Below are 27,594 nucleotides of genomic sequence, written 5' to 3'. Positions count from 1 at the left end.
ACTAGTTGAGTAATAGGAAACCAACCTTTATTTAAAAAAGAAACATAAATATACCTACAGGAGTTAGAGATGAGAGAAATAAGACCCTCCACAAGAAATTGCATAATTAAGATCTGTTTCCACTTAAAAATAATAATTTCAATTGTTTTGAATGAGAATGAGCATTGATAAATTGCTAGACGATGACTTGTGTGACGTGCAGTAGTGAATGTTAGTCATGGCTTTGTTCAAAAGCTAAAGGTTTGCAACAACAATAAGAAGATTTTGTTTTATCATTTGAGAGCATTCTCAACTTAACAGCTGAAGATGTTCGACCCCTTAGCAAACATGTAAACACAAAATACTCTTAAATGTTCTGAACATGAAGAGAATTAATTTAACATTCACACAACACGCATTCAGCCGCAAAGAAAGAATTAGTGCTCAGATCAAAGAGGATTTACAGTAAGATTCAAACTTAAGGGTCACCATTACAGATGTTGTTAGGAAGAACACAATGTTTAGCTCAAAGCCTAAATCTTCTGAAATAATTACTGTAGATGAATCATGAATCAAGGGAGCAGAAGCTACTTAAAACATTATCAGTGGCTGAAAAGTTGGATGAACATTTGGATTAAAAATACTTGAATTCAATTTCATCCAAACGTTCATGTGTCAGTTAACAGTCCAGTCAATACTGCAGATTGCACACCGGGAACCAGTGCAATACGGGCACTTCCATAAATGATCACACACACCAACACATAAACAACAACAACAACAAAGAGAGCGAGTCCAGACAGTTTGCAGGTCTTTCTTTGAGGTGCATCCAGCCTGTCAGTGCGTCTGTCCTCGTTTCCATCGCTGAGTTCACAGGAGGACAAATCAAGACAATCGAGGACTGGCCTTGTTGGTGTGATGTAATGTGTGTGTGAAAGTATGTGTTCATGTCCACACGCACACACATGTACTGTGTATGTCTATCTGAAGGGAGGAGGAGGCTGGATGAGTCTGTGCATCTCAGGAGATGGTGGAAAACTCTTTGAGCAGGACGTCCTGACTCAGTGTGTTCAGGGAGACATTCTTCCTCACATTCAGACTGATGGAGCGCACCTGCAGACAGATACAGAGGGACATTTGTTACCGAGTCAAAGAGATACCAAATCTGTGCATAGTTTGACTTTGTTTATAACTCGATGGTCTGGGTTCCAAAAGAACAATTTGCTCCTTTAAATTAGAATTACGGCTTTGCGTTTGTTGTGCCTCCGCCAGCCGGTCATGGTGCAGTTTAGTTCAGTGACTGTTTAAAACGTCATCACTTCATAATGTTATCCTATTAAGACATTTGTGTTAAATTGTCATAATTAGCATTTTTTTAATTGAGCCAAAAACATGTTTTGTGTGGTCACCAAATTCAAATCATTTCAGCCTCGAGTCCTACGCTCACAAGAATGGACCGGACAGACGTGTGTAAAGTATGGACGGGCGGGTGGATGACCAAAGAACATGTCATAAAAAGTAGGGTCCTTCATTTCTAACCTCTCCTTCGATGCAAAACGTTCTTCACGCCTGGGATTCTGACTTTATATGCAGTGACACCACAGAAACTGGAGACCGCTCTGAACCCTCAAAACCCACAATGCACTGCTCTCTATCTCTTACCAGCTCCTTGAAGAAAGCAGCCTCCTTGGGCTGCTCCGAGTATCTCTCAAACTGGTCCAATCCATCCTGCAGTTTGAGCGTCAGTGTGTCATAGTTGGACCGAACCACCTCCAACACCTAACAGGGTGACATGAGGGAAACAGAAAATGAACATCTTTATCCACGAGGGATCATGATCTGGTTTAATCCGGTTCCTCTCCACGTTATTTCTGGCCACTAACTGCTCCCTGTCAGTCAACTCTTATCAGGGATGTGATTTGTCATTTGGAAAAAGGAAAGCATCACCTGCAACTAGATTGATTTGTTTAAAGCATTTGATTTGATTTCTTACTTGTTTGTTTTGTTCCGTTTCTCCACAAAATTGTGCGTCATTAGCGGGAACTCGGTTTGGTTTATCTCACGGTGGTTGTTTTATTGTTTTCTTTATCTCCAGATGAGCAGACTGTGTGTGTCGGCAGAGGACAGTGTGTGTGTCTGTCTTCTGTACCAGTGAGATATAGTTCAACTTTGAATGAACAATGAAGGCGTTTTTGCCTTAGGAAGGATTCACTTCATCAAGTACAAATACAGTCAAGCAAATACAGGACTGAGAGTGTGTGTACTGGGATTATTAAGTGCACAGGATACACACATGCCTAAAGTAGAGTCCAGATGAGATGAGAAGGTGAGCTGAAATCAGATGCAATTATGCAAAGAGTTCCCCCCCCACCCCCATTCAGCTGTGAAATTGCCCCCAAGCAGGCCTTTTTCATTATTTTATTAATGACCCTGCAACACTCACAGCATGAAACATTCACAATGAGATGCACAAGCCGCATTTTTGTTGTGTTTCCCAGAGAAGCTCGATAAGCACACACTCCTTTTATCCAGCTAAACATACAGATGTTAGCCTTTACGGGTTCAGTGTATGCAAACACAACACGTACATATTCTCCTTGAGCTCTGGTCGTAAATCTCCTGTTCAGCTCAATCATCATTCCAAAATATAATCAACCGAGGCGAAAACATTATTTTAGTTCTTCTAATAATTCTACAGCTCTGCTCAGGGAGACAAGGGCTGTTGTTTTTATTTTAACCTTTGATGGTACTCAGATGAAAAATGAATACCTATATCTCTCTCTCCCTGCCTCGTTCTCCCTCACAGCGCTCCATCACCATCCTCTCTCTGTGGAGGTGGGTTTGAATGGCAACATCAGCCAATGTTTGTTTAAGGTTTTTTCCTTCTTCACCGTTGGCAAATGGAAAAGATGAGAGGGGGAGAAGGCACGAGCTAAGTTAAACTAGTTGGAAGCAAAAAATTCAAAGTAAATGGAGAATTAAAGAATAGTCAAGAGACAATGTAACCTTTTCCACGTGCTCTTTTAGCAAAGACAGGGATGATAAGCGCTTGGTTCAGCGTTTTGCTGCACACACTCGACTCCGCTAAGCTACTTTTTGCATCACTAAGCAGATATATTTGTGGGCACGCAGTTGTCATCGGATTCATCTTGAATGGCGGGTACAACAGAAGCCGTGTGTGCGCTGAAGTGTGTCTCGACTCTAATATTGTATCGTGTGTGAGAGACAGACCGACAGGGAATACAGCAGCTCGTTTAAGTGATGCGTATTTCTGGAGGCCATCCAGCTTCTAGTGTCACTGTGGGGAATGAAGACGCTGCAGGCGGATGGAGCGCAGGTGCCTACAGTGTGTGTGTGTGTGTGTGTGTGTGTCAAAAGAATTGCACGGTTTCAATCTTCATTTAAAAATTAGGAAAGGACAGAGGTACACAACTAAGATTTTGGTGTGAACATGTCCCTCCATTTACCAAAGTTCAAGTTCAATCCACAGCTGTGCACCTGCTGTGTACATTGCAACATGGTGGGGGGGATTTACGTCATAGTTTAAACCTTCCGCGTCCATTTGCTGTGAGCATTGCTGTGAGTATTACTTTGACTTTTGTTCAATTGAAAGCTCTTGATGTGGTTCACTCAATTCTCTCCAGAACTTTAAAAAAAATCCGCCCTACATGCTGTGATTACTGAGACTAACAAAGTACAGCGCATCAAAAGCACTGTTTTTTTAAAAAGGTACTTTTTGGGCTTTGTTCATTCATTAGAAAGACAGCAGTAAGGAGATGACAGGAAATGAGGGGAGAGAGCAGTCGGACACAAACTAAAATGGGGAAATTTCCGTTAATGCTCTGCGCCTTGCACCCTGAGCAGTCCCCCAAAAGGACAGCAGCTATCATTTAAAATAAAATAAAATAAAAAATATTGCTGGCATGAGAGCAGAACCAAATGAACAACTTTAATGAAGTACTGTTAAGACACATGTGAAGCTTTTGGAACAAATTATTTGTTATTATTATTATTATTATCATCATCGCTGTTCTAACCATTGATTATTTTAGTAGAAACATCATGATGCATTATCCCAAACAATATTTTAGTGTTACGCCCTAAACAAGTCCTTCAAATAACAGACGTGCTTGATCAAGGTTTCGCCCCCTCTTGAGACAGTAAACTAAGTATACAGTACAACGATTTAAAATAGGATGTCTGACAGATAAATAGCTCAGCTTTTAAAATATGTAAATGTGTCTATCACAGCTGTTCACTGAGGTCCTTCTTGAATAAACTGCAGAGGGCTCAACAGGGGTTTGTATAATCTTTGTGGAGAGGAGCCCTCAGCGTGAAATGGTTGTGTCCGATGGTCTGGACAGGATGAGGGAAAGCCTCTCATTCAAGCACCCCGTCAGTGTGGATATCTGCCTTTAATGACCTGTTACATGCTTGTGCTGTTTTGTAGTTTAGTCACTCCACAACCCACAGTGTGTTAGGAAACACAGCCCGTTTTAGCCAGCGGTCATAGATGTGTTGTGATAAGGGCTGAGCAATATGGCTCTTCAAATCAATATCAATGAGTTAATAAGTGTACCTTTCTATTATCACAGTACAACAGGTGTAATCCAGGAGTGCAAAGAGCCGTTTAGTTACACCTGACAAAACCCTTCACCCTTGTCAAAAATTATACAGATTTATCGCCTTGCCTTATGTGTGATGAACAATGGATTGGAAATGGAGCATACTTTATCCTCTCCTGTGCATTATCTCCACACAGCTCTCGACATGGCGTCAGCTGAGCCGGTGGCTGAAAGTTAACAGTGCTAACAACAGTTCTGACAGAGCTAACAATGTCATGGCGGTGTTATCAGGCATAACCGGCTTATGAGAGCAATGCCCACAGATAATCATCACCAGACCCAAAGCTGCAGTGAGTTTCAGCTCACTGTTTAGCTGTCTGACCCCGTCATTGATGAAGGAGCGATATTAGTTAGATTAACGTTTTATAGCGAGAGAGTTCTTCGAGATCGCCAAGATCTCTGTTATCACATGATGACTTCCTATTCGAGCGCTATCGATTCTGCCCACAAGGAATCATTTATTAAAGACCTTCTCGAGCCGTACATTGAACACCACACGCCGCAGCGTTGACTGTCTCACAGACTGTTTGCAGAGCCTTATGGTACATTGTGGTACAGTGTTGTACATTGTTCTACAGTGTGGTACATTGTTCTACAGTGTGGTACATTGTGGTACAGTGTTGTACATTGTTCTACAGTGTGGTACATTGTTCTACAGTGTGGTACATTGTTCTACAGTGTGGTACATTGTTCTACAGTGTGGTACATTGTTCTACAGTGTGGTACATTGTTCTACAGTGTGGTACATTGTTCTACAGTGTGGTACATTGTTCTATAGGGTTGTACATTGTTATATAGTGTGGTACATTGTTCTACAGTGTGGTACATTGTTCTATAGTGTGGTACATTGTTCTACAGTGTGGTACATTGTTCTACAGTGTGGTACATTGTTCTACAGTGTGGTACATTGTTCTACAGTGTGGTACATTGTTCTATAGTGTTGTACATTGTTCTACAGTGTGGTACATTGTTCTATAGTGTTGTACATTGTTCTACAGTGTGGTACATTGTTCTACAGTGTGGTACATTGTGGTACAGTGTGGTACATTGTTCTATAGTGTGGTACATTGTTCTACAGTGTGGTACATTGTTCTACAGTGTGGTACATTGTTCTATAGTGTTGTACATTGTTCTACAGTGTGGTACATTGTTCTACAGTGTGGTCCATTGTTCTACAGTGTGGTACATTGTGGTACAGTGTGGTACATTGTTCTACAGTGTGGTCCATTGTTCTACAGTGTGGTACATTGTGGTACAGTGTGGTACATTGTTCTATAGTGTTGTACATTGTTCTATAGTGTGGTACATTGTTCTACAGTGTGGTACATTGTTCTATAGTGTTGTACATTGTTCTATAGTGTGGTACATTGTTCTACAGTGTGGTACATTGTTCTATAGTGTTGTACATTGTTCTACAGTGTGGTACATTGTTCTATAGTGTGGTACATTGTTCTACAGTGTGGTACATTGTTCTATAGTGTTGTACATTGTTCTATAGTGTGGTACATTGTTCTACAGTGTGGTACATTGTTCTATAGTGTTGTACATTGTTCTACAGTGTGGTACATTGTTCTACAGTGTGGTACATTGTTCTATAGTGTGGTACATTGTTCTACAGTGTGGTACATTGTTCTACAGTGTGGTACATTGTTCTATAGTGTTGTACATTGTTCTACAGTGTGGTACATTGTTCTACAGTGTGGTACATTGTTCTATAGTGTGGTACATTGTTCTATAGTGTGGTACATTGTTCTACAGTGTGGTACATTGTGGTACAGTGTTGTACATTGTTCTATAGTGTGGTGCATTGTTCTACAGTGTGGTACATTGTTCTATAGTGTGGTACATTGTGGTACAGTGTGGTACATTGTTCTACAGTGTGGTACATTGTTCTATAGTGTGGTACATTGTGGTACAGTGTGGTACATTGTTCTACAGTGTGGTACATTGTGGTACAGTGTGGTACATTGTTCTATAGTGTTGTACATTGTTCTATAGTGTGGTACATTGTTCTACAGTGTGGTACATTGTTCTATAGTGTTGTACATTGTTCTACAGTGTGGTACATTGTTCTACAGTGTGGTACATTGTTCTATAGTGTTGTACATTGTTCTATAGTGTGGTACATTGTTCTATAGTGTTGTACATTGTTCTACAGTGTGGTACATTGTGGTACAGTGTGGTACATTGTTATATAGTGTTGTACATTGTGGTACAGTCTTGTACATTGTTCTATAGTGTGGTACATTGTTCTATAGTGTGGTTGATAAACGCAGAGAGGTAATTGAGTACAATGACAAAATCCACCAAAAAAAAGGTTCTCCTCCAGCTTCACCAATTTGACATAAATGATAAAGTCTTAAGCGGAACGCACAATGTTCGTAGCAGTGATTCACGTTTTCAGTAACGGTGAGAGAATAAGCGTTTCAGAGGCAGTCCAGTTTCTCAATTATTCAATTCTCTATTTTTATGCATTTACAAAAAAAGTGGGCTTCAGAATCTGCAACATTTACTGGACTTGAATTATTCTCATTGTAGATTTTTAATTTTTTGTAATTTTTAAGTGAAAGTTGTTGGGATTTCGTTGTTTCCAGAAGTGACAGAAGCTAAAGTGTGTGTGTCGTGTACAGTGTAAAACACTTCATATTAGTTGTGAACAGAGTCCTCCCACCTGAACTGTGTGCAATGAATCAGCCATAATGTGTTTTAAGCTCAGTGGTGTGTCGTTATGACAACTGCTCCTCTAGGTGTCTCATCACAATAAGCCATGTCGGAGTCACATGGCTGAAACTACTTCTCGTGAATAAGCATTCTTACAAAATAAAACACAGTAAACCCTTTCTCGAATAAAGTACTGAGTGTTTTCCATTGTGTACTAAAAAGATTTACGTTTGAGATGACAAGAGCGAAGTTTCAGTGGAGTTACACTCAAATGGCCCCAAGGTGTTGTTGTTTGTTTCAATTTACATGCAAACTTTAGTCAGTGTGTAAAAATAAGAAGGGTTAGGGTAAAATTATTAAGAACAGGTAAAATGATGTTTACCTGTTCTTCGGACAGCTGGGAGATGTGATTCACAGCAGCGTACGACTCAATCTTGGGATTAAAATGGTTGACGATGGCCCTTAAAAGACAAAAACACAAACAGTTCTGAGATGAAGCAGTGTGGAAATGATCATTTATGTGGAAGGATATGCATTATCAACACTACACCCGGAACACACAGACATGTGTGATTGTTATAATATTTAATAAATGAAGGTTTGCAGTTTGCAATTTTGACAAGATATTTTACCAGCAAGTTCTGAGTTAAAGACTGGCTGTTTAACACCAAAACTAACTTATATTCATTCCCAATGCCTCCTTCATATTGTGTGAGCACACCAGGGAATTTCAAATGTAAATTCAGAAGCAATCTCTTTCAGCATTAGCATTCATTTCCATGAAATAAACTGCCTTATGGCTCCAAATGTAAGTTGATGCGATAAGCACAGATGTGGGATGAAATGGCTTATCTTGTACTGGCTTAGGGGGACGTCGTATATCAAATAAATTAGAGTGACAACAATGCAGAGAATTCTCCATAGTGGCAATTCAGTTGTCATTTAGGTGTGGAAGCCCACGTATGGAGGATCGAAGTGATGGAAGTAAAATGGAATTGATCTCTTCATTTGAGTTAATTTTGACACAGTCTCAGTGGCTTCTTTATTCCTCTCCGATTCATTCATCTATTCTTTCAAATAATACTCTTTCAATGTCCCTGTGTTCCCTCCAGCTCTCGTGACTGCCTATTCAAGCAGGGAGCTCCATCAGGAGCCCAGTTGAGTGGGTGAATCGTCGGAGAGTATCCCGCTCATATACGACCCCTCTCATGGGCCTCCAAGTCAGGGTGACCTCATAGGATCAACTCCTCAGAGAAAATAGAGGATGAAAGAGAGATTGCAGGGTAAAATGGTGGAGGAGAGACCAAGGTGAGTGAGTATGTATGTGGACTGGAGCAGGGTTGGGGTGGAAGAGATAAAGGTTTAAAAGTACTGAATAGAGGGGCCTGAGGGAGGAAGTGTATGGAAGCAAAAGGAAAAGGCTTTGGATGGAAGACCTATATTACAGATCCAAAGACTTAACTTAATTCCATGTATTTTGACCTTTCTTCACTACATTTCTGTTTGAAAATTCCCTTAAATCCAATGTGACTCTTTTCTCCTACAGTATGTGTGTGTTGCTCTTTTACCGAACATTGACAAGGGCATGTGTGACTTTGCTGGCTGCCTCCTTCCACTGGCCCGTGTTGGTTGATACTCTCAGAACTGGAAGGCAGAGAATGACAGATAGAAACAGAGTTAGATGCACATATATATATATATATATATAAAATATAATCCACATAATAACACATCTATTTACATCTGACTGGTGAAGGGCAATAAAAGAAAGGCTAGAACATTTAAAGGTGTAACATTTGCAAGTTTTCTGCCGAGAAAACACTGGAATTCATTGATGAATAAAACTAGTAACTAGTTTTTTATGATGGCTAATATTATTTTAAATTATTTGAATGACCCCTTTTACATTAGAAGTCTGGTTGGACACTGCAGTTTCTACTAACATACCCATACAGTAGAGGTTGTCGAAGACCTGGTGCATTCGTACGATTTCATAGTACAGCTCGTCGTAGCTGTTGGAGGTGGGCAGGAACGTGTCACCGTATGTTATAAACATGTTGAACAGGTTCACTACCTGGATCGGAAGACAAACACAGGTTGATTAATACATTCACTCTAAACAAAAGAAGAAAAACCAAACCAAAAATATTTTTTCTAAGGGGAAATCAAATGTATACTGCATCCGTTTGTGCATACATAGCCTGTTTGGCCTTTTATGTCTCTGGGCTACAAGCAGCTGGGCTACAAGTAGCAACACTGATACAACATCTGGCTTTCCTCTGAATACAAGATCATACACACATCTCTGTGAAACAAATTACCATTGTGGACTAAGGTCCTGTCAATGGTGTGCATGGAGTGTGCGCGTGTGTGTGTGTGTGTGTGTGTGTGCGTGTGTGTGTCTCACTAGTAAAGCCAGTTGAAAGATGTTGTGCTTGGCCAGCAGTGTTGTCTCATTCGACAGCAGGAACTTCAGCAGGTTGATGAGAGCTGTGCAGAAGCAGACATGCACACATAAATGAAATAATCTTGATAGTCGTCTACCAGCAGAGGCACATGGCAGCAGTCTGCTTTCCTCAGTGAGCCTCTTTATTAAGCTAGATAATGGAAACACAGGAGGGGGGAAACCTTTCAACACCAAATCAAGTCCTTTCTCTGGCTTTAAGAGGAAGACAAACCCCAAAGCTCCAAAACAAGCTGGCACAACAACACGCTGAAAGAAGATAAACACATCTGTGGCTTTAAATCAGCACATTTTTTCACTCCTTGTTTCTTATTTCATGGTCTGCTATTATCACCGGTAGGAGAAGAAGGTCAGTGTTACTCAGGGAACTAAGCTGATTATTGGTCCGATTAAAAGAATCAGTATTCTAATGAGACTCATTATCCAATCTCAATGATGCAATGCATTTCCAAAATAACCGGCCCAATGACTTCAGAAGGAAATTGGCTTTGTTTTGAAAAAGCACTTAACTATACCCAACTCTTAAGGTGATGCCCAGCAAATTAAACACGTTTCAGATATAAGTTATACATTTTTGTTTTTTCCAAAACACAATTTGTCACACGTGAATCAGCAGACACATCCTCCCCTACTTTAATTCTCTGGTTTCACCTGAGAGGTACAGTTACAACTACTATATGAAGTATATCTTGATGTACAGAGAACATGTGTGAGAATCAACATCAATCATTATAAAACCATAAAAGTTGCTCAAGAAAGTATTACCTCCGGACAAGGTCCTTTTTTGGGGCAAGATCAAAATATCACAAGAAAATGTCCCCGGAACTTAATGCAGACCCGGGACCCTGATGTCGAAACACAACGAGTTCCTCAAAAGGTTCTTAGTCCCCTGGGAAGAGTTTGTACCTACCAAGTCATACTATAGAGACAGTGAGGTATCTTTACCTGACCACAGCTCTCTCCAGGTGTAGTGTAACCGGATTCTGCACTTCTTCTGGTAGCACAGGAGTTTGTGGATGATCTGCACACAGCGCCTGCACAGGAAACACAAACTGTGGTGACGGAGCAGGTTGGTGGACTAGACCAGAAAATTGTGTGTGTGTGATGTTTATGTGTCCTCACAAGTATAAATCCATGGGGAAATCCTTCATCATATGAGTGACTATAAACTCCACCATCAGATCTAGACAAAAGGGTACAGACAAAGACAGACCTCAGTTTGGAAAAACAACACAATGTGGGCACAAGAGTGAAGCGATGTACTGATGTGAACGAGGGCAGCAAAGAAGATCGACCTAATACAATCAATATCAGTGTACGCTATATTTAGAATATTTTCAACACTTTATCTTACCGCTAGACAGCCCTTTCCGACGGGGAACTGATGCCGTTATGTTCCCTGTCGGAAAGGGTTTTCAGGTAAACTGTGAAAATATCCTAAATATAGCGTACACTTAAACTGATATCGATTTTACCTCATAAAACCCTACTTCAAAGTACCAAACAAACCCTTGAACCTCATTGTGTCATCATTCCTCCTCTTTCAAATTAAAATATTAACAACGTATGACGTCCAACACACATCTTTCATTGTAGACTAGTGAATGTTCAACATCTGGTTTGGAGCAGTTATCATATGGAATCACACTCAGAAGGAAGAGCAGACGTTACATCTAACTAACAAGCCACCAAAAGTATCAGAGCCACTCGGTTACGATGGACCTACAGTTTGAGTCCTTAGGAATGTTCCTCATACCTAAAACAGCACACACCAGCGGACGTGATGGGATGTTCTTGTCCACTGCTTTTTTTCTGTGCCTCATGGGCTGAAAACAAGGAAAGTTGAAACATACAGTAAGTCGGAAAAATAACAGGTTTACGTTTACCTGCACTTAAGTAACTGGATTACTCCAGTAAAACGATTTCTTAAACGTCACAGAGACGAGAAACCTGGTTACCCTATTCGGGCCAGGGGTTTAGAGAAACCTGATTTCCCCAAGTAGTTTTCACTCAGAGAACGGCGATTTCTAAGCCATGTATGGACATAACCGGGTTTCTAATGTGTACAAGTACATCTGTGCATGGCAGACAGGGAAAGTAACAGGTAAGAAATAGTGAATGAAAAGAGAGATCACCACATGTAGCGCTGCATTCTGATTTTTAAAATAACGTCCAAAGTCTGACTTAATATAACACAAAGTATCCTCCCAAAGTCCCAATAAGTTAGTTTCCACCACTAAATATGTACCTCCTGTTGATCTGCTACAATTATAACTTTTGAATTTGTTCTGTCATTTATGTGCTCACTGTCACTCACTTACAAACAGACACTCACCATTCTGTGGAGATTGACTCTGAAGTTCATGTTGTCATCATGAAGAAAGGCATCAGCGTACTGGTCCTATCACGCGGACACACACACACACACACACACACACACACAGGTGAAGTCAGAACAAAGACAATCTGTGGAGCAAGCAAATGTTGCAGCAGTGGGGCTGCTCCTACCTCGGCTATGCAGGTGAGGATGATTAGGCACAGTCTGGCACTGTTGAGTCGATGCTCATCTGCAAACACACAAATATGAGACTCTTAACAGGTTAAAAAAAACAGAGGGCCAGACAGTTTTTTTTTTTAACTTTGGTTCTTTGAGAGTGACTAAAACAAATTAATGGTGGTGGAGATAACAGCATTAATGTGTCACTGCTGTCTAGGTCAACTATGTGACGTCAGGATAGAAGTGTAAAAGAAACAGTGAAAGAGGGAAGAGTTATAGGAAGGTAGAGAGACAGAGACCAAAAGGAGGGCAGGACAGTGCCTGTTTACCTTTAGTATCCTGCATTACAATGGAGGCGTACTTGAGGAAGGTGATGAGAAGGTTGCTCGTCTGCAGGTTGGGATCCAGAGGCAGTTCTGGGTTGTTCATCACTACACAGCAGATACGTGCAAATAAAGCATGTTCACTGCAGATAAAATACTAACCAATATTTTCTCAAACATAAATATGAACTAAACAGAAATAAAGAGCATAATATAATTATGATAAAGCAAACTTTAAATCCCAAAATTGTGCAGTCAATTATTATATTAAGTAATGACATCCCAATTAAAAAGAGCTGCCGTCCTTGTTTGGGCGGCCAGACTGAGTGCTCATTCAGGCCAATAACATCACAAAAAGAGACGTCTTTGTCTCATTATTGTAGAAAAGCATCTTTATCCATTTAAAAATATCTGCTCTTTGATTGTTTCATGGATAAATAATGAGCGGGTCATTTTATATCTCCACTCTTCCACACAAACCCTCATTTGTTTCCTCACATCACAGCAGGGCAAAAGAAAGAGTTCACGCTATTAAGAAACATATCATCACATGGGGCTGTACAGTGGAAGGACAATGTGTATTCCTGACATGTGATTGCAGGCACGTGTTGAGTCGGGTCAGAGTAGAGCGACTCTAAGTGCTGAAGCCCCCATGGAATGGCACGCAGTATGTGAAACATTCATCTGTATTTAAAGCTGGAGGTAAATATTTCATACAGAAAATGGCTCTTAGGTTTGAAGCAATGGAGGGAGCTCTAGGGATAGAAACATGCACCTTTTAGCCGTTACAGCATGTGTGCATGCTAAATGACCTGCTTTTGAATGTGCTAGCAATACCATTCACCTGCCATAAAACCTGAAGTGACAGCCATGCACTCAAATCTAAAGAGATAATACCAAGTTTGTGTTGTGGTGTAATAATCTGAATATTAAGATGTAATAAACCAACATTACAAGTGCCATTTAATGTGTGTGAGCGCCTCTCTTCAGATAACCTTAAAGATCTATTGAATATTTGAGAAGGCTGCCGGTGTATGTGTGTGTGTGTGTGTGTGTGTGTGTGTGTGTGTGTGTGTGTGTGTGTGTCTGTCTGTCCAAGGCAGATGTGAGGGAGAGTCGCCATGTTTGGAGAGACAGTGTTTAAAAATGTATGTAAAAATAGACATGTGATAAAAAGCTTTAGAAATCCTTCACCTTTTTTCTGCCCTATCTGGTGTTTTGACGGGATTCATAGTTTAGTTTAGTCCAATTTCAGTGCAGTTTCAAGGTGAGGCCGTGGTATAAAATACATTATACACCAGAACTGTCAAGACAAAGTGAAAGGCTCCCTCCGCTCCACTGAAAGCGCTGCTGTCCTTTCAGGTGGAAAACACTAAAGCTGAATATTGAAGACAGTATTTGAAGGTATAAAGATGCAGTTTTTGTAACGACCACAAGACTTTGCCTCTGTGGAAAAGACATTTGAAAAGATTTCACAAAGGATTACATTTTTGATCCTTGATTCCCCTTTGGACAATTTGGTTAAAAAAAATTGATTGAGATCATAACGTTCAACTATACACTTTACCATAAAGACATCATTTTTACAACATTGTCCTAACCCGTCCTTCTACTCTGACAGGTGAAACGGGCAACCTGTAATTTCATGTGTCACTGCTTTCTAGCTCGATCCCTGCTGCAGACAAATGGAGGCAGAAACAGAGCATTACGTAGACCCCAATACAGACGGGAGACCAACGGGCATCACAGACACGTCATCCATGTTTTCTGCAATTGATGTGTCCCCAAAGAAAGTGTTTGACTTACTGTCTAAGGAGGGCGGCGTTGTGCCAAGTGGTGTTGTAGGTGTGGTTGGAGTAGGGGTGGTAGGTGTGGTTGGGATGTCCATCTCAGGGTGGCTCTGATAAAAGACCAAAAACACATTTGTGAAATGTCATCGACACTGGAATCGATGCGATTACTTCTGGTAGTGTAAAACATTTCAACACAATGGTACATTAATCACAAAGATTACAATATTCCTGAGTTGTCAAACAATGGCCATTTTTAAAAGGGTTCTTATTATAAATGACCATTGTAATCTTACCTGTGCTAATACAGTGATGAAGTTGCGGTTGAGGTGCACAGCCTCATAGAGTGCCAGAAGAATCGCCTCATTGGTCCTTAAGGAGGAAGGAAAGTGTGACGTCAGCTGATTCAATCAAGAAGTAAAATCTACACATTTTAACATAACTGGGCAGGAAAAAAAGCTTCAGGCTTTGATCCAGTGAAGCACAAGTTGAGGGGCAGTCTGCTGTTTAAAGATTATTAACAATCACTTCTTGCATTAGCAGCTCACCTTTCATTTTCTGTATCATTGCACAACGTGTACAACTACTAATACATCATTTTCAACATTTCTATATATTACATTTTAAGTGATAAATGAGGTAACATTAAAAGATGTAAAACAACAGTAAACTTTGTTTACAGATATATATATATAATTAGCTGCATTCTTAAAAATTGTCACTCAACCAGCAACACAGAATCTACACTGTGTCACAGGCTAAACAGTCAAACTTATGAACTTTTCATATTTTCTCTTTGTGACACATGGTCATAATCAACATGTGAACTTGTTAAGTTAAGTTTTCCTGATTAATCAAGGTTGACAGATGAACATAAAGATGCCGAATACTTAATATAACGTAATGTATATTGGTGCTGCTGAACAGTACATATGCTGATCTCAACTCAACAATCCCAGTATTTGATTATAATTTGGTTACGGTTTATACTATTACAGCAAATGTGTTCATTTAACATGTGATTTCCAACTGGAGTCTTTTACAATGATAAAACAGAGGACAGGCCAAAAGACACTGCAGCAGTAATGGATTCTCTAATTGAGGATGTAGACAATGCATTTAAGTTTGACCGATTGGTAAGAAAATAAATCACTTTGTACTTACTGTACTGAGAGTTTCTCATCAGCGTCTGCTATAAACATGCTGCCCACCTGTGGACATGAGCAGGATCAAGCTATCAGCAAACACTGTTTAAAAAGAAGCTACAGATGAAACTCCTTGAATACCATATACATCCTAATGCCAGAAATACCAATCAAGTCAAAATATATCTACTGTTACAATGTGAAGAAAGAATAAGGTCCTACCATACTAGTGAGGGTAGAGAAGAACCCACCCTGGTTCTCCTCCTCTTTGTCTTTGTACTGTCTTTATGGGTAAAGAAAGACAAACACAGGAAGTAATAATAAAGTGGCGAGAAGGACAAATAAATCAAAGACAGGTAGGGCTACACAGCAGCAGAGATATAGGTTTACACTCAAACACAGCACTTGTAACCAAACACACCCAACATCGCCTTCTACTCCCCACAACCCATTATCTTAGGGACATTCGCTTTATAATCAGAAACAATGAACTGAATGGAGTCGTCGTTCATCACTTTGATGTGTACGTCTACGCACGCAGGCCGACAGGACCTCCTTCACGGACAGCATTTTAATTTCCAAACCTTGCCTCTTCCAAAAAACATTACCGACTACCAAAGGAAACTGTCAGATATAAATAACTTAAAGTATAAAAGGAGCCTGTTTTTTTCAGAATAGAAATAGAACATTTGTGGGAGACATCAAACCAAAGTGATGACACCAGCGGCCTCAGCACACTGATGACAGCATCATTAAAAACATGTTTTTGACACTTTTAGATCTCACCTGTTATACTCTGTCAGAGCATGGTGGACAACCATACCCATTCCCTGGGAAAGAAAACATCCAGTGTGTCAGTCAAACCTTTGATAATCTATGAAGGCCAACGTCTTCACCACACTGGCTATTTATTATTCTGCACTTCAAATTAAATACAGTAAGTGACAACATACTTACATCTAGTGTTGGCTCATCGTCCACAATGGAGAGCTTCACAATGTAAGGATTCACTGACTAACAAACAACAAAATCAGTGTTTAGAGGCCATTCAATATTTTACACAAATATTGACGTTAATACTTTATTGACCGTTAAAGGGCAATTCTCTTTTAATTTGGTCTCCTGACTCAAGGTGCTCATCTACTTCTACTCTATTCATCCCATGCAAGGTTCAGTAATGCAACTAAAAAGACATGGAGCTCAGTTTTTGTTGATAACAGACAGGGAAGCAAAGCCTGTGTGATTCTGGACTATGAAAGCAACGCCATCGCCATTAGTAGGATATTTTTGCGGTATTTTTTCTCATGCAGTCATTACCAGAAAATAGCATTGGCTGGATTGGCAAGCAGTGACTATAGGGCAAACTATTAAATAAATGATATGTTTATGTCTGATTAATGTGCATGTACTATGGCATGCGTTATCAGCACTGCATAGCTGAGGGAGCCAAAAACAATGCTGTATTTCACACTTTGCACTAGTTTGTGACTTAATTATGATATAATGTTTACCCTTTGTTCTTATGTCATGCAGTTGGATTGTGTTATACTCAAATTACTGTCAAATACATTTTGACCAATTGTTTGCTGCATTTAAAAATGTTTGTATTGTAATTCCTGTTAATCTGCAAGATTATTTTTCTTTTCAATAGGCTGCCGTTTGTTTTTTACTTTAACAATAAATAACAATTCAGTTAATTTATATATATGTATCCAATTTTGTTTTACAAAGTTGAATGGTCACTTCCTCAAAGTGAGGCATTCAGCTTATTCATTAAACACTGGTACTGGTTTCGGTACTCAGTATCGGCCGATATCCAAAGCCCCGGTATCAGTTACGGTGTTGGCACTGGAAAAAGTCAGATCGGTCCATCCCGTACTCAAATTCTGACTGTTCAGCCCATTTTAGCCACATCCTACACATTGTACTTGTAAGGAGTAAATGCTCTTTGAGCAGCTGCCAACTTTGCTTACATATGAGGGTGCTTCCAAAACCTCACTGCTCATCCTTTCACCCCCTCCCACGCTGCCACCCTTATCCTTCCAGGAAATAACTGAAGAGGGAAGTTAATTGGAAGCCATTTCAGAAAGCATGATTGCTTCTCTGTCTCTGTGATACCGGATCTCTCTCAGATCAAGGTTTTTATGTTTTTCTGGTGCCAAAAGAGAGGTCACAAATATCCTTGTTTATGGTTTAATCTGTTTCCTCCTCAGACTACACTGGATTTACTCATCATAATGAAAACAGGCCAACTAGTACTTTTTATTACTTTTAGATATTTTATTATTATCATCATTTTCTATATTAAGATATTTCTTCATTCAGTGTGGCTATGCGAAGCAGCCAGGCTCATAGAGCTGGCCACACTGAATGTTCTCAAGTCGTCCTTCCTCTCAAAAAATATTGGCGAAAGAAATGGAGCTACGGTTATCTGACTTTTTTAGATAGTTTGATAAGTTTTTCCTAGCTTTAACTCCATGTTAAGCCTGTGCAACTGTCGTCTTGAAATTATCACCATGGCAACCTTTGATGTTGGCAGCAAACAGGTGTTCTAATTAGTGCAGTTTGACAGAACCAAAGAGACACACACACACAGATTCTCATTTATAATACGTAGTGGGGTCATCGCTGCGGAGGAGAGATATGGAAATGTGGGTGTATCTCTGTGTCCACTGATACACACACAGGAAGGAAGGAATAAAGGAAGGAAGGAAAGAAGGACAGACACATTTGTGATCAGAGTTATGGTGCACAGCTGCTTCAAATGAGTTAATCAGGGCAGCTTAACCAACACATGTCCTCTCACCATGGCAACCAGTGATACACATAGAGGCAGTGTGTGGTTCTGTGGCCCGCCTCCCTGCACTATGTGTCATACACACACACATGCAGGAGCAAACTGAAGGGAGAAAGGAAAGGAAGGGAAGGAAGGAGGAAATGAAGGAAGGAAGGAAAGAAGGAAGGCAGGACCCCCCCCCCCACCGCACCCTGTGCTCTCTCTGTGTGTCTCCACAACTGACCTCATTAACACATCTCACTCCCGGTAATGTAATATATATATATATATATATATATATATATATATATATATATATATATATATATATATACACCCACACACATGTATATAAACACCTCTCGGTAGTAGCCACACTATCTAAATTTATTGCAACATTTTCTAGTTGTTTATTACACTAATTTAATCGTAAATTACTCCAATTCTACATGCACAATTGTAACACAGTCTTGAAATGCACAAGTGAAACAGTTGTGACATATTATGCCTCAATAATAAGTATTTAAGAAGTAAAGTTCCATGTGAATATATGTACACACCTCATATTTCCTGTAGTTGACCAGCAGAGCCAGGAGGACCACAGCATCATACCCATGCTGCCCTCTGCTGGACACATCTGAAAGAATCTGAGGAGGGGAGAGACGGAGAACAGAGATGACCAAACTTGGAAGAAGACATTTCTAAAATGAATAGAAATTCCGAAATTACACTAGATATGGTCTTACCTGTAGAATGGCTTCAAATATGCTGTTGATCATCACATATTCCAGTATGGTGTTCTGACTAATGTTGTCCGTTACCTGTTAACACATTTGTTAACATATTTTGGATGTTTAGTGTCTTTTTAAAACAGCACAACAAGCATTCCCCAAAGCCGATCACATTATAATTAATCTTGCTGTTTTGGTATGTTCTGTCTCACCGTCACCAGACACAGCAGCAGTTTGAGACAAAGGCTCTTCAGACTCTCTGAGCCATCTCCACAAAGAAGGCTGTCCAGTCTCTCCATTAAGTCCTGCAGGAGATACAAACACAAGAGATAAAGTGAATGAACGTCAATCATAACTTTCACTCTTTTATTTCACCTCTCAATGCGTTTTCCCAACACACCTTCATCCTTTGCTCAGCCTTGTCAAAGCCCATGAGCATGTTGATGATGTCAAAGCCAGATGCAGACTTGTTCTTCTGATGAACCCCCCGGAAAAGTGCACAGAGTGTCTGGGGAGATACGCAGGTGAGCACAGGTGTTAATATTGTGATATGTTTCACATTACCACAACAATGCATTTTGTTGGCGCTCCAAGCTACTAATGCGATTGTCACATGTGCAATGTAACCTGTCGATGAAACATCTGGGCGCTTTATTTACCTGCAGGGCATTGACCACTTTGATCTGGTGCTCTTCTCCCAGAGCCTGAACACAGTGGTGGAACAGAGAGTTGATGTTGTCTTGGATCCGCTGAACTTCCTCCCCATCTACACTCTCCAACTTAGACTCTAGGTACTCTAGGTTCACCTAAAACATGTTGGAAGGACAGACATACAAAAAGATAGTTTGTGTTAGTACACATGTTTAAGAGTGGAGGGTGATTAGGAAATTATTAGGGAGTGCCCTCCTATTATTGTATTAACAGGTTTTTGGCACATATATTACATCTGATCAGTTCCATTTTTCTTCCGATCATCCTTTCTTCCAATGTATTAGAAGTTGCATACACATGTTGGCAAATGTTATTTTGAAGACTGATATTATCTATGTCTCAATTAGATGTACTGATACCATTTCTGACTATTTGCATTTCTACTCAACAAGATTATTTTTAAAGTATTTTTCTCTTTCATTTTACCTTCATAAGAAACAGCTCATCCCAGAAGCGGGGGTTGTTTTTTGCTGGGTCTTCTTTCTAAGAAAGAAAAAGAAACAGACAGGACTTTTTTAAGACTTGCGCACAATTGTATTACTTTACTTTCCATTACTGGCGTTCTGCTATTGTGATACTCACTGCAAAAATCTCATCATACATCAGCACCACCTTCTCTTTTAAGGGTTTCTTAGAGGATGAAGTCCTCCTCAGAAGCCCTGCCTTCTTCTCCACCTGAGACATGACTAAGTCTGAGGAAAAAGAGGCAGTGATCTCGATGATAATGTAAGTCAATGATGTAAAAAATAAATGGTGTAAATCACCAATATTTATCCTATGAATGTTACACTCAATACATCTAGAGAAAAGAACAAACCAACAATGATATTGTAGTCTCTTTCTCAGTGCTCTTTGACTTCCCCAGCCTGAAGCCCATTATTTCCTCAAACCTGTCACAATTATATAGTTTCAGATTTAAACACTGCTAAGTAATGGACTAAAACAGCTGGGTATACTCAAACAGGAGTAAATTGTGCGTTAAACCTGCACTATTTTAAACCATGAATTTGGTGCACACGAGAGCCGTTTACAAAAGTAAAGTAACAGTTAAACTACAGAGCACATTTTCATTATTATGAAGAAATACATCAGTGAGCAACAATGTGGTTCAATGTGTGAAGGCAATACTTCGATCGTGGGATCAATATATTGGTGCTTACTTATGACCACTAATCCAGTCTGCTGCCTACTATTGGACGTAATAGGCACACCAGCCATGGCTTTACTTCAAAACCTGATGAGGCAGGTCACCAGAGGCAGAACTATCCAATGTTAGTTACTGTTGTACCATCTGACTGTGTTCAGAGAAGCCCTGTGCTTGGAAACCGGTATAGTGACGTTAACTATACATCATTCCGTCAACGAGACGTTCCAGTAACTAAGTTACCGTTAACTAACGTGAGATAACGAACTTAAACGTTTAGGTTTAGCTTAGTCAACAAAGTGACATGTGACAAGTAAAGGTTAAATAATTCAAATAGCGAACACATTTTAGCTTACGGCATCTTAAATGAACTAATACATGTAATCAGAGATGTTAGCTATATAATTGATATAACGCTATCTCTATATATTATCATGATACAACGTTAGCTCGGTTTGCTGACCTGAGTTGGGATGGGTTGCTAGCTCGTTAGCTAATACAAGCTGACTGACCTATCGTTTGCTAACTGGGTCATTAACGACTAACAGCGACGTGGTTTTGTTAACGAGCAGGTTGTGTTGTCCAGTCGACACTGAATGAACACCTAGTTGATATCAGGGAGGTGATTTATGTAACTGTTAAATCTACTAATATGTTCAGACTTCACAGCTAAAGCTAACGCTAGCTCTAGCTAGCTAAATTAATACCAGACAGATTGTTACATTGATTCAGCTACTTAATGTCAGGGTGCGACTATTCACGACATTGCAGTGTTACATTAGTTAGATACAGCTTAGTTAGTGGTGCGGTTTGTTCTTACCTCAGTTAAAGTATTACAATTACAAATCTAGTTCATGAATCCTTGTGACAACACTAGCCTCTGCTAGCATACTGCTATCATTAGCCTCCTGCTGGTCTTCAGGGTCCTAGTGCCCCATAAAAATCATCTAGGTAGATCCACTATTTAATACAGTAATGAAACATTAAACATACTTTAATAAGTGGTCAACAATAATATTTTGTATTCGGATTATGTAATGTCATCATTCAGACCACACATGCATAAACTAGTAAAATGTATAGGAAAAATAACTGCTCAACCTTTGAGGAGGAAAGAAAAAAATTAAACCTGGCCAATCTTACTTTTGAACAGATACAGCAGAAAAAGAAGGAAAAAAAAGAATTAATTACAAGCATTTATTTAATTAAAAAAAATAAAATGAATTGCTTTGGATATGTCTGCATGCTGAAGAGCAGCATCAATTAAATGAAAATGTAAGTCTGATTTGAGCAGAAGAAAGTTGGGCTCAAAATAAAATCTTTAATAAAACAGTTAGAAGCCATCTGTGTGATGCTTGCAAAGATTAGTTAATCCTGGACAGAATCAGATGGGCAGAACTGTCAAGACATGATTTACAGAGAGGAAGTATGGAAGTTGACAAAGAGCTGAGGGACCTTTGGCTCAGTGATCTATGGCCACTTGTTGCTGATTTGAAGCACATGAAGGCAGAAGATTGCTGAGATTTCTGTTGAGCTGCCCTTCATTACATATGCTCCCACAAGATAAATTATGTTCTGAAATATCTTTGATAAATGACAATAACAATGTCTCAAACATTCATATTTGCACTAATTACAGTATTTTAATGGCAGTTTTCTGTTTATTTACATGAATGCTTCCTGATCAACCACACAGAGGAAATTAGACAGATGCAAAATAACTGCGTTTGAACTACAAAAGATTGCTGATGAAAAAAAGAAAGAGTCTAACCTTCTCTGGTAGACTTGTTTCTCTGCACCAATATATTACATTGCAAAATAGTTTTGTCTCCAATTTAAAGCAACAGTTGATGCTTCCATGCCTTGACCTCATGAGTTCCTTGGTAAATTAACATTACCATCAAGAGTGTAAAGACTACATGGAGCGCCTCAATTTCCAGACTAAATGAGAAGAGCTCCACTTTCACCGCATCATTAGACATAGGAGGAGAGGAGGAAAGAGAGGGGAGGGAAATCAGAATATAATGAGCAGTAGAAGAGAAGAACATCCGTTGAGAGGTGAAAGAGAACATTAACTGACACACACACACACACACACACACACACACACACACACACACACACACACACACACACACAACGTTACACTAACTGTCTGAACATACAAACACACACACAGAAAACATTCAAAAGGAAGGTTGAACTTCTCTTGAGCTTAAAGGTTTGCTTGTCGTTGTGATTTTTTTAGCCAGAAGCTCAGGATTAAGGAGCATAGAGGATGAGCAATGTCACAATATCAGTGTTACTGAGCACTTTATGCAAGAACTGCATGATGGTTCTGCAGCTTTAGAAAAAACATGTCAAATATATTTGACCTCTGACGCGCCTGTAAAATCTAGTGAAACAGGCCACCCTCTGGAATACCCTTCTAAGCCTGATGCCCCCACGACCCGGCCCTGGATAAGCAGAAATCAATGGAGGATTGTAACCAACATCAGATACATCTCAGCAAAGACATTATGGTACATTCCTCAGTATAAATACTCCTAATCCAATTTGTCCTGATGGATTTGTACAGTTACATGCTTCATCATGTTTGTGTGCACTAACCCTGAAGAGTTGTTGTTGCCAGCTTTCATACAACATTTAGGAAAGCAATCTTAAGCTTCAAAAATAAATACAAACCTCACTTTATTGTAGTTGAATATGGTGATTTTAATCCAGGCTACATGTATCATTCAGTGAGAGTTATCATAAAGACAGCTCTGATTTATATGTGGGAGTTACAATAAATTCACAACTCTTCTCCAACAAACCATACATTAGTGGCCAAACATTTTTGCAAGTGGCATCTTTTAGAAATTATGGGCAACAAACTGTCTTGTATTATTCACTGAATCAAAATGAAATATTATGGGACAAGTATAGTTCTTCAGCATTTCACTTCATATATCTGGGATTTTGCAATGGTTCTCAGTAGCTAATATAGAAATCTGCCTGAAGTTGATGCAAAACAACAGTTTTATCTGAGAACCATGAGAAATAGACTAACTATAAGAGCTGCATGTATTCAGTGGCTCAACATGTTAATAGATGACCAATTAACATGGTTCAGAAAGTCATAATACAGCTTTTTAATTATGGACTTTTCTGCAAGGACATAACACAATGTGTTATTTATCTGAAGTATCAAAGGCCACCCATAATGGGTGAATTAGAGATAGAAGAATACATACTGAACAAGAACAGAGCCAGGAATAGAAAGAGCATAGAGGACAACAAGAAAGTCCTGCAAAAGCAAAGAAAGCTACTTCACCTGGATCCATGAAATATATGAATATTTATATTTTTAAGTACTCTCTGGCTCGCAAATATTAGTGAATCCCAAAAAGAGAGTTTTGCAGTGTCAGGGGGCCCGACAGCCAGAGTGACAACTGTCTGCACTTGCGTGGAGGGGAGGTTGTTACAGCTTTACCTTAACCCCAGGAGACCCTCCATGTTTCAGCTCACCAAAGGCCTCGCTGACAGTCTTTACAGATATGCAGGTTCAGTGTGACACAGGGAAGGGAATAAATGCCTGAAGAGAAAGTGTGATAGTTGGAGACAGGCTGATGTGGAAGGCTGCGGATGAACCGCAAGGCTTTGACACAGACTTGGTATTTTAAGAGTCTTCGGCCCATTGCTGCTTATCCTACGGACCCAACATCTGTAAATAGAAGAGGGACACGCGCACACACCTCAAATACCATGACAGACTAACTTTGGAAAATAAAAGGCTTTTGAAACAGACAGGTTACAAAAGACATTTGCAATCATTGATTTTCCCTCAGCCTAACCTAATCACCCACAGCCCGCCTCCTGAAAGCAGAGACAGTAAAGCATTAGTTCCACCCACAAAAGAAAAGTCCTCCCCATTCCTCGGCTCACACTCCACACCACACCTTGCTGCACCACAATTGTTGATTGATTTGTTGGTTACACTCTAGAGCTGCGCCAACTGTGACATTAAGAAGTTTGTAAATGCTAAGAAGTCTTTTTTTCCCTTTACCTTAAACATTGCAATACAAGGAGAAAGCCAATCAAGCAGTAGTGTGAGTGAATGTGAGACTGTTCCACAGGCGAGGCCTTGGAGCATTGTTCTGCATTCTTGTCCTTTGGGGCTCTACCATCCTGCCAAATGTTTTCATTCGAGCTGTCTAATTAAGGACTGACATAACTGGATCAACAGGTGAAAGCAATTAACCACTCTCTGGGATTAAATACCAGCAGCCAAGGACATGATTGCTGCACAGCTTGAAGCTAAACTTCACTGACAGGTTACAACAGCCAGACTAAAGAGGGATGTGCTGCACATCAGTCAGTGAGAACAGAGGAAATGAAGGAAAATATATATATATATATACTTTATTTTTTCCTGTAGTCTTCCTCTTCCATTCTTATCACAACGTGACGGTAATTTGAACTCACCACAAATAACTACTCAGCAATAACAATGTTAAAGTTAAGCATTAAAAGTGAACAAACCCCAGAAACACTGACTGGAATAATTACAAAACTTAAACATGTCTTAAAGTGAAAATGTATCTTTTTATTGGTACCATACATTAATTATCAAGGGCAGAAACTAACCAAATCAAAAAATATATCAAACAATGATTTTCTACAGGGATTGGAAAAGGTACAAGTCACCATTCAAACTCATAACGGTTGCTGGAATCAACTGTAAGGAAATGGAAATGTACAAAACAAACAGCGCTTCAGCTGTTTCATCAGACTTTACAGACAGCATTGCTACCCAATATGAAGACTGAACTTAATGATAAGCTGGCTTTAGAAGATGTTTGATGGTATCATGCTGTTGGTTATGAAAGACACCAATGAAGGCAATTTAGACCAAAAAAAGTGATGAAATATGAAATTCACCATTTAGCTTAAATTCAGTGAGCACATTCACTTGACATCAAGTTGAAAGTTGCAGTACACAAAATTGTGATGTTAAGTGAAAAATCACTTCCTGTATAGATGAAATACATGTGTGAATCCCAAAATTTCCAAAATAAATAAAATAAAAGTTAAATGATCTCTCCATGGTGCCATTGTACCCCCGGAGGTTTTGTAATTTAATTTACACAAGTTATAAAAAGGAGGATGGGGGGGGGGGACGATAGAGGGGACGGGCTCATGAGTGTTTTTTCACCTTTTTCCTATTTTTGTTTCTTTACATTAGATCGGGATGGCTTTAGGTAAATCTAAGTAAGAATACATTTTATTACAGTCAGACAGAACTTTGCTACTACCTTAAATATACAAGCACAAATACACAAAAATGTAAATCTCCAAAAAAGGAACGAAAAGACAAAATAAAAACATCCACACTAAATTATTTCTCTTTTATAAACATAAAAGATAAAAACCATATATTTTAGAGGGGGAAGGGATAAAAGTCCTGTGTTGCTCCTTGGTCTGTAGCTTTTCAGTATTGGTAGAAAATAAAAAAGTAACAATTGAAATGAAGGCGTTTAATACAAATTAAAAAACATTCTAGGGAAATATATACTGTATAAAAACTCTTAAAATGTGTAGCTGTGTGTATGTGCGTGTGTGTGTTGCAAATGCTCTCTGTTTGAACGACTGCATCCATTGTAGTCTCATCAGAGATGGCTCTGGCCCTATGGGACTCAAAATCCTTCAATCATTATGCTGATTTGTGTGTTTATGTATCGGTGTGTGTCTGTTTCCCTAGTGCCACATTTCAACCCTCCTACTAGTGTGTTAATTTCAATGGTTTTATACACAGACTCTAAATTATGGTCCGTCTGCTTTAGCAAAGCCACAAATAAGATCAGACTGCCTCTTTTCGCTCCTCACACATTTCACACACGCGCACACACATATACTCTATTAACAAACATTACGAGTGACTTGTGCCTCAACAGAGCAGAGCAGAATTGAGAGCCATGTTTAGAGGACGGGTGGACAAGTGGTCCCTAAGCAACTCGCCACCATCTCGAAGCCCCGATGCCACCATCCCCTCTACCCCCGCCCTTCATGTGAACTTCAGTATGGATAGTTTAGTGTGCACAGTTCTCCTCTGGATTAAACCCCTGCGCCTCCTCAGTCACATCTACCTGGTCGCTGTCCAAACTGAAAATTTGCAAGAGCAGATGGGACATTTTGAGTGCGAGATGAGGAAAAGGGAGACAGAGGTGCGGCGCAGTGCCGAAATATGGGGGAGTCACAGCAATGGCTCAGTCACATTGTCTGAGACATGCTGAGCTCCTGCGGGCCACCTGTGTGTGTGTGTGTGTGTGTGTGTGTGTGTGTGTGTGTTTGAACTGAATGTGATGGATGGACTGCTGCGGTTGCACTCGTGGCTGTCGGGGTGGCGTCTGAGGAGTGGCAGGGAGGGGTTTGTGTTGAGGTTGCAGGGCTCTGGGCTCTACTGCGATGCCTGTGAGGTGGGGTTGTCGCTCTTGCTCTCTTGGCTGGAGGGGGCCTTGTTGTTCCAGGGCGAGTTGGAGCCAAGCGCCGGAGAGTTGTTGAAGCTGTCCTCGTCGTCAATGCCATTGGCCGCGTCAAACTGTGTGTTCTCCAGCCGTGTTATCAGACGCTCGTCCTCGTCACCAAACTCCCCTCCCATCAGCGTGGGCTCTCCAACCACCATCACATCCTGCAGATCAATCAATATATTGTTTTAGTGGAGACTGGAGTGACCTCGATGAATCGATGCAGCCGTTAATCAACGATT

At 40.0% G+C, this 27,594-nt stretch overlaps 2 protein-coding genes across 6 annotated transcripts in view; both read right to left on the bottom strand.

Moving 5' to 3' along the window:
* Positions 1-7: 7 nt before the first annotated feature.
* Positions 8-21,774, bottom strand: armh3 (armadillo like helical domain containing 3). Of its 2 annotated transcripts, XM_034544390.1 has the most exons (26): positions 21,667-21,774; positions 20,285-20,394; positions 20,129-20,185; positions 19,651-19,797; positions 19,392-19,499; positions 19,204-19,296; positions 19,007-19,081; positions 18,821-18,907; positions 16,442-16,498; positions 16,271-16,314; positions 15,707-15,767; positions 15,504-15,550; positions 14,636-14,711; positions 14,356-14,449; positions 12,556-12,657; positions 12,238-12,296; positions 12,065-12,130; positions 11,486-11,555; positions 10,852-10,912; positions 10,675-10,763; positions 9,673-9,755; positions 9,213-9,339; positions 8,834-8,909; positions 7,648-7,726; positions 1,642-1,758; positions 8-1,092 (listed from the first exon to the last, which is right to left on the bottom strand). In XM_034544390.1, the coding sequence occupies exons 2-26, from the start codon at positions 20,384-20,386 to the stop codon at positions 1,000-1,002; spliced, it is 2,070 nt and encodes a 689-aa protein (XP_034400281.1). In that variant the 5' UTR covers positions 20,387-20,394; positions 21,667-21,774; the 3' UTR covers positions 8-999. The 2 variants fall into 2 exon arrangements, with proteins under 2 accessions (XP_034400281.1, XP_034400282.1); XM_034544391.1 differs by lacking the exon at positions 20,285-20,394 and having other exon boundaries at positions 21,667-21,736.
* Positions 13,600-27,594, bottom strand: part of LOC117738386 (LIM domain-binding protein 1) — a 29,368-nt gene continuing 15,373 nt past the window's right edge. For 3 of the 4 annotated variants that reach the window (XM_034544393.1, XM_034544392.1, XM_034544394.1), the window contains exon 11: positions 25,414-27,516. In XM_034544393.1, coding sequence (XP_034400284.1) covers positions 27,286-27,516 — 231 coding nt within the window. In that variant the 3' untranslated portion in view covers positions 25,414-27,285. Of the gene's footprint in view, positions 13,636-25,413; positions 27,517-27,594 lie in introns of those variants that run through there. The other variant, XR_004610085.1, reaches the window with a different exon arrangement.

This window comes from Cyclopterus lumpus, chromosome 1, assembly GCF_009769545.1.
Source record: "Cyclopterus lumpus isolate fCycLum1 chromosome 1, fCycLum1.pri, whole genome shotgun sequence".
Lineage (NCBI taxonomy): Eukaryota > Metazoa > Chordata > Actinopteri > Perciformes > Cyclopteridae > Cyclopterus > Cyclopterus lumpus.
The sequence above is the reverse complement of the archived record's forward strand: the minus strand, read 5'-3'. Positions and strand labels throughout refer to the sequence as shown.

Coding starts and splice junctions, on each gene's coding strand:
- armh3 (XM_034544390.1), bottom strand. CDS start 20,386: ATGTCTCAGGTGGAGAAGAAGGCAGGGCTTCTGAGGAGGACTTCATCC. Junction 15,768..16,270: donor GCTCTGACAGAGTATAACAG/GTGAGATCTAAA, acceptor TTACCCATAAAG/ACAGTACAAAGACAAAGAGG. Junction 10,764..10,851: donor TTCCCCATGGATTTATACTT/GTGAGGACACAT, acceptor TTTCCTGTGCAG/GCGCTGTGTGCAGATCATCC.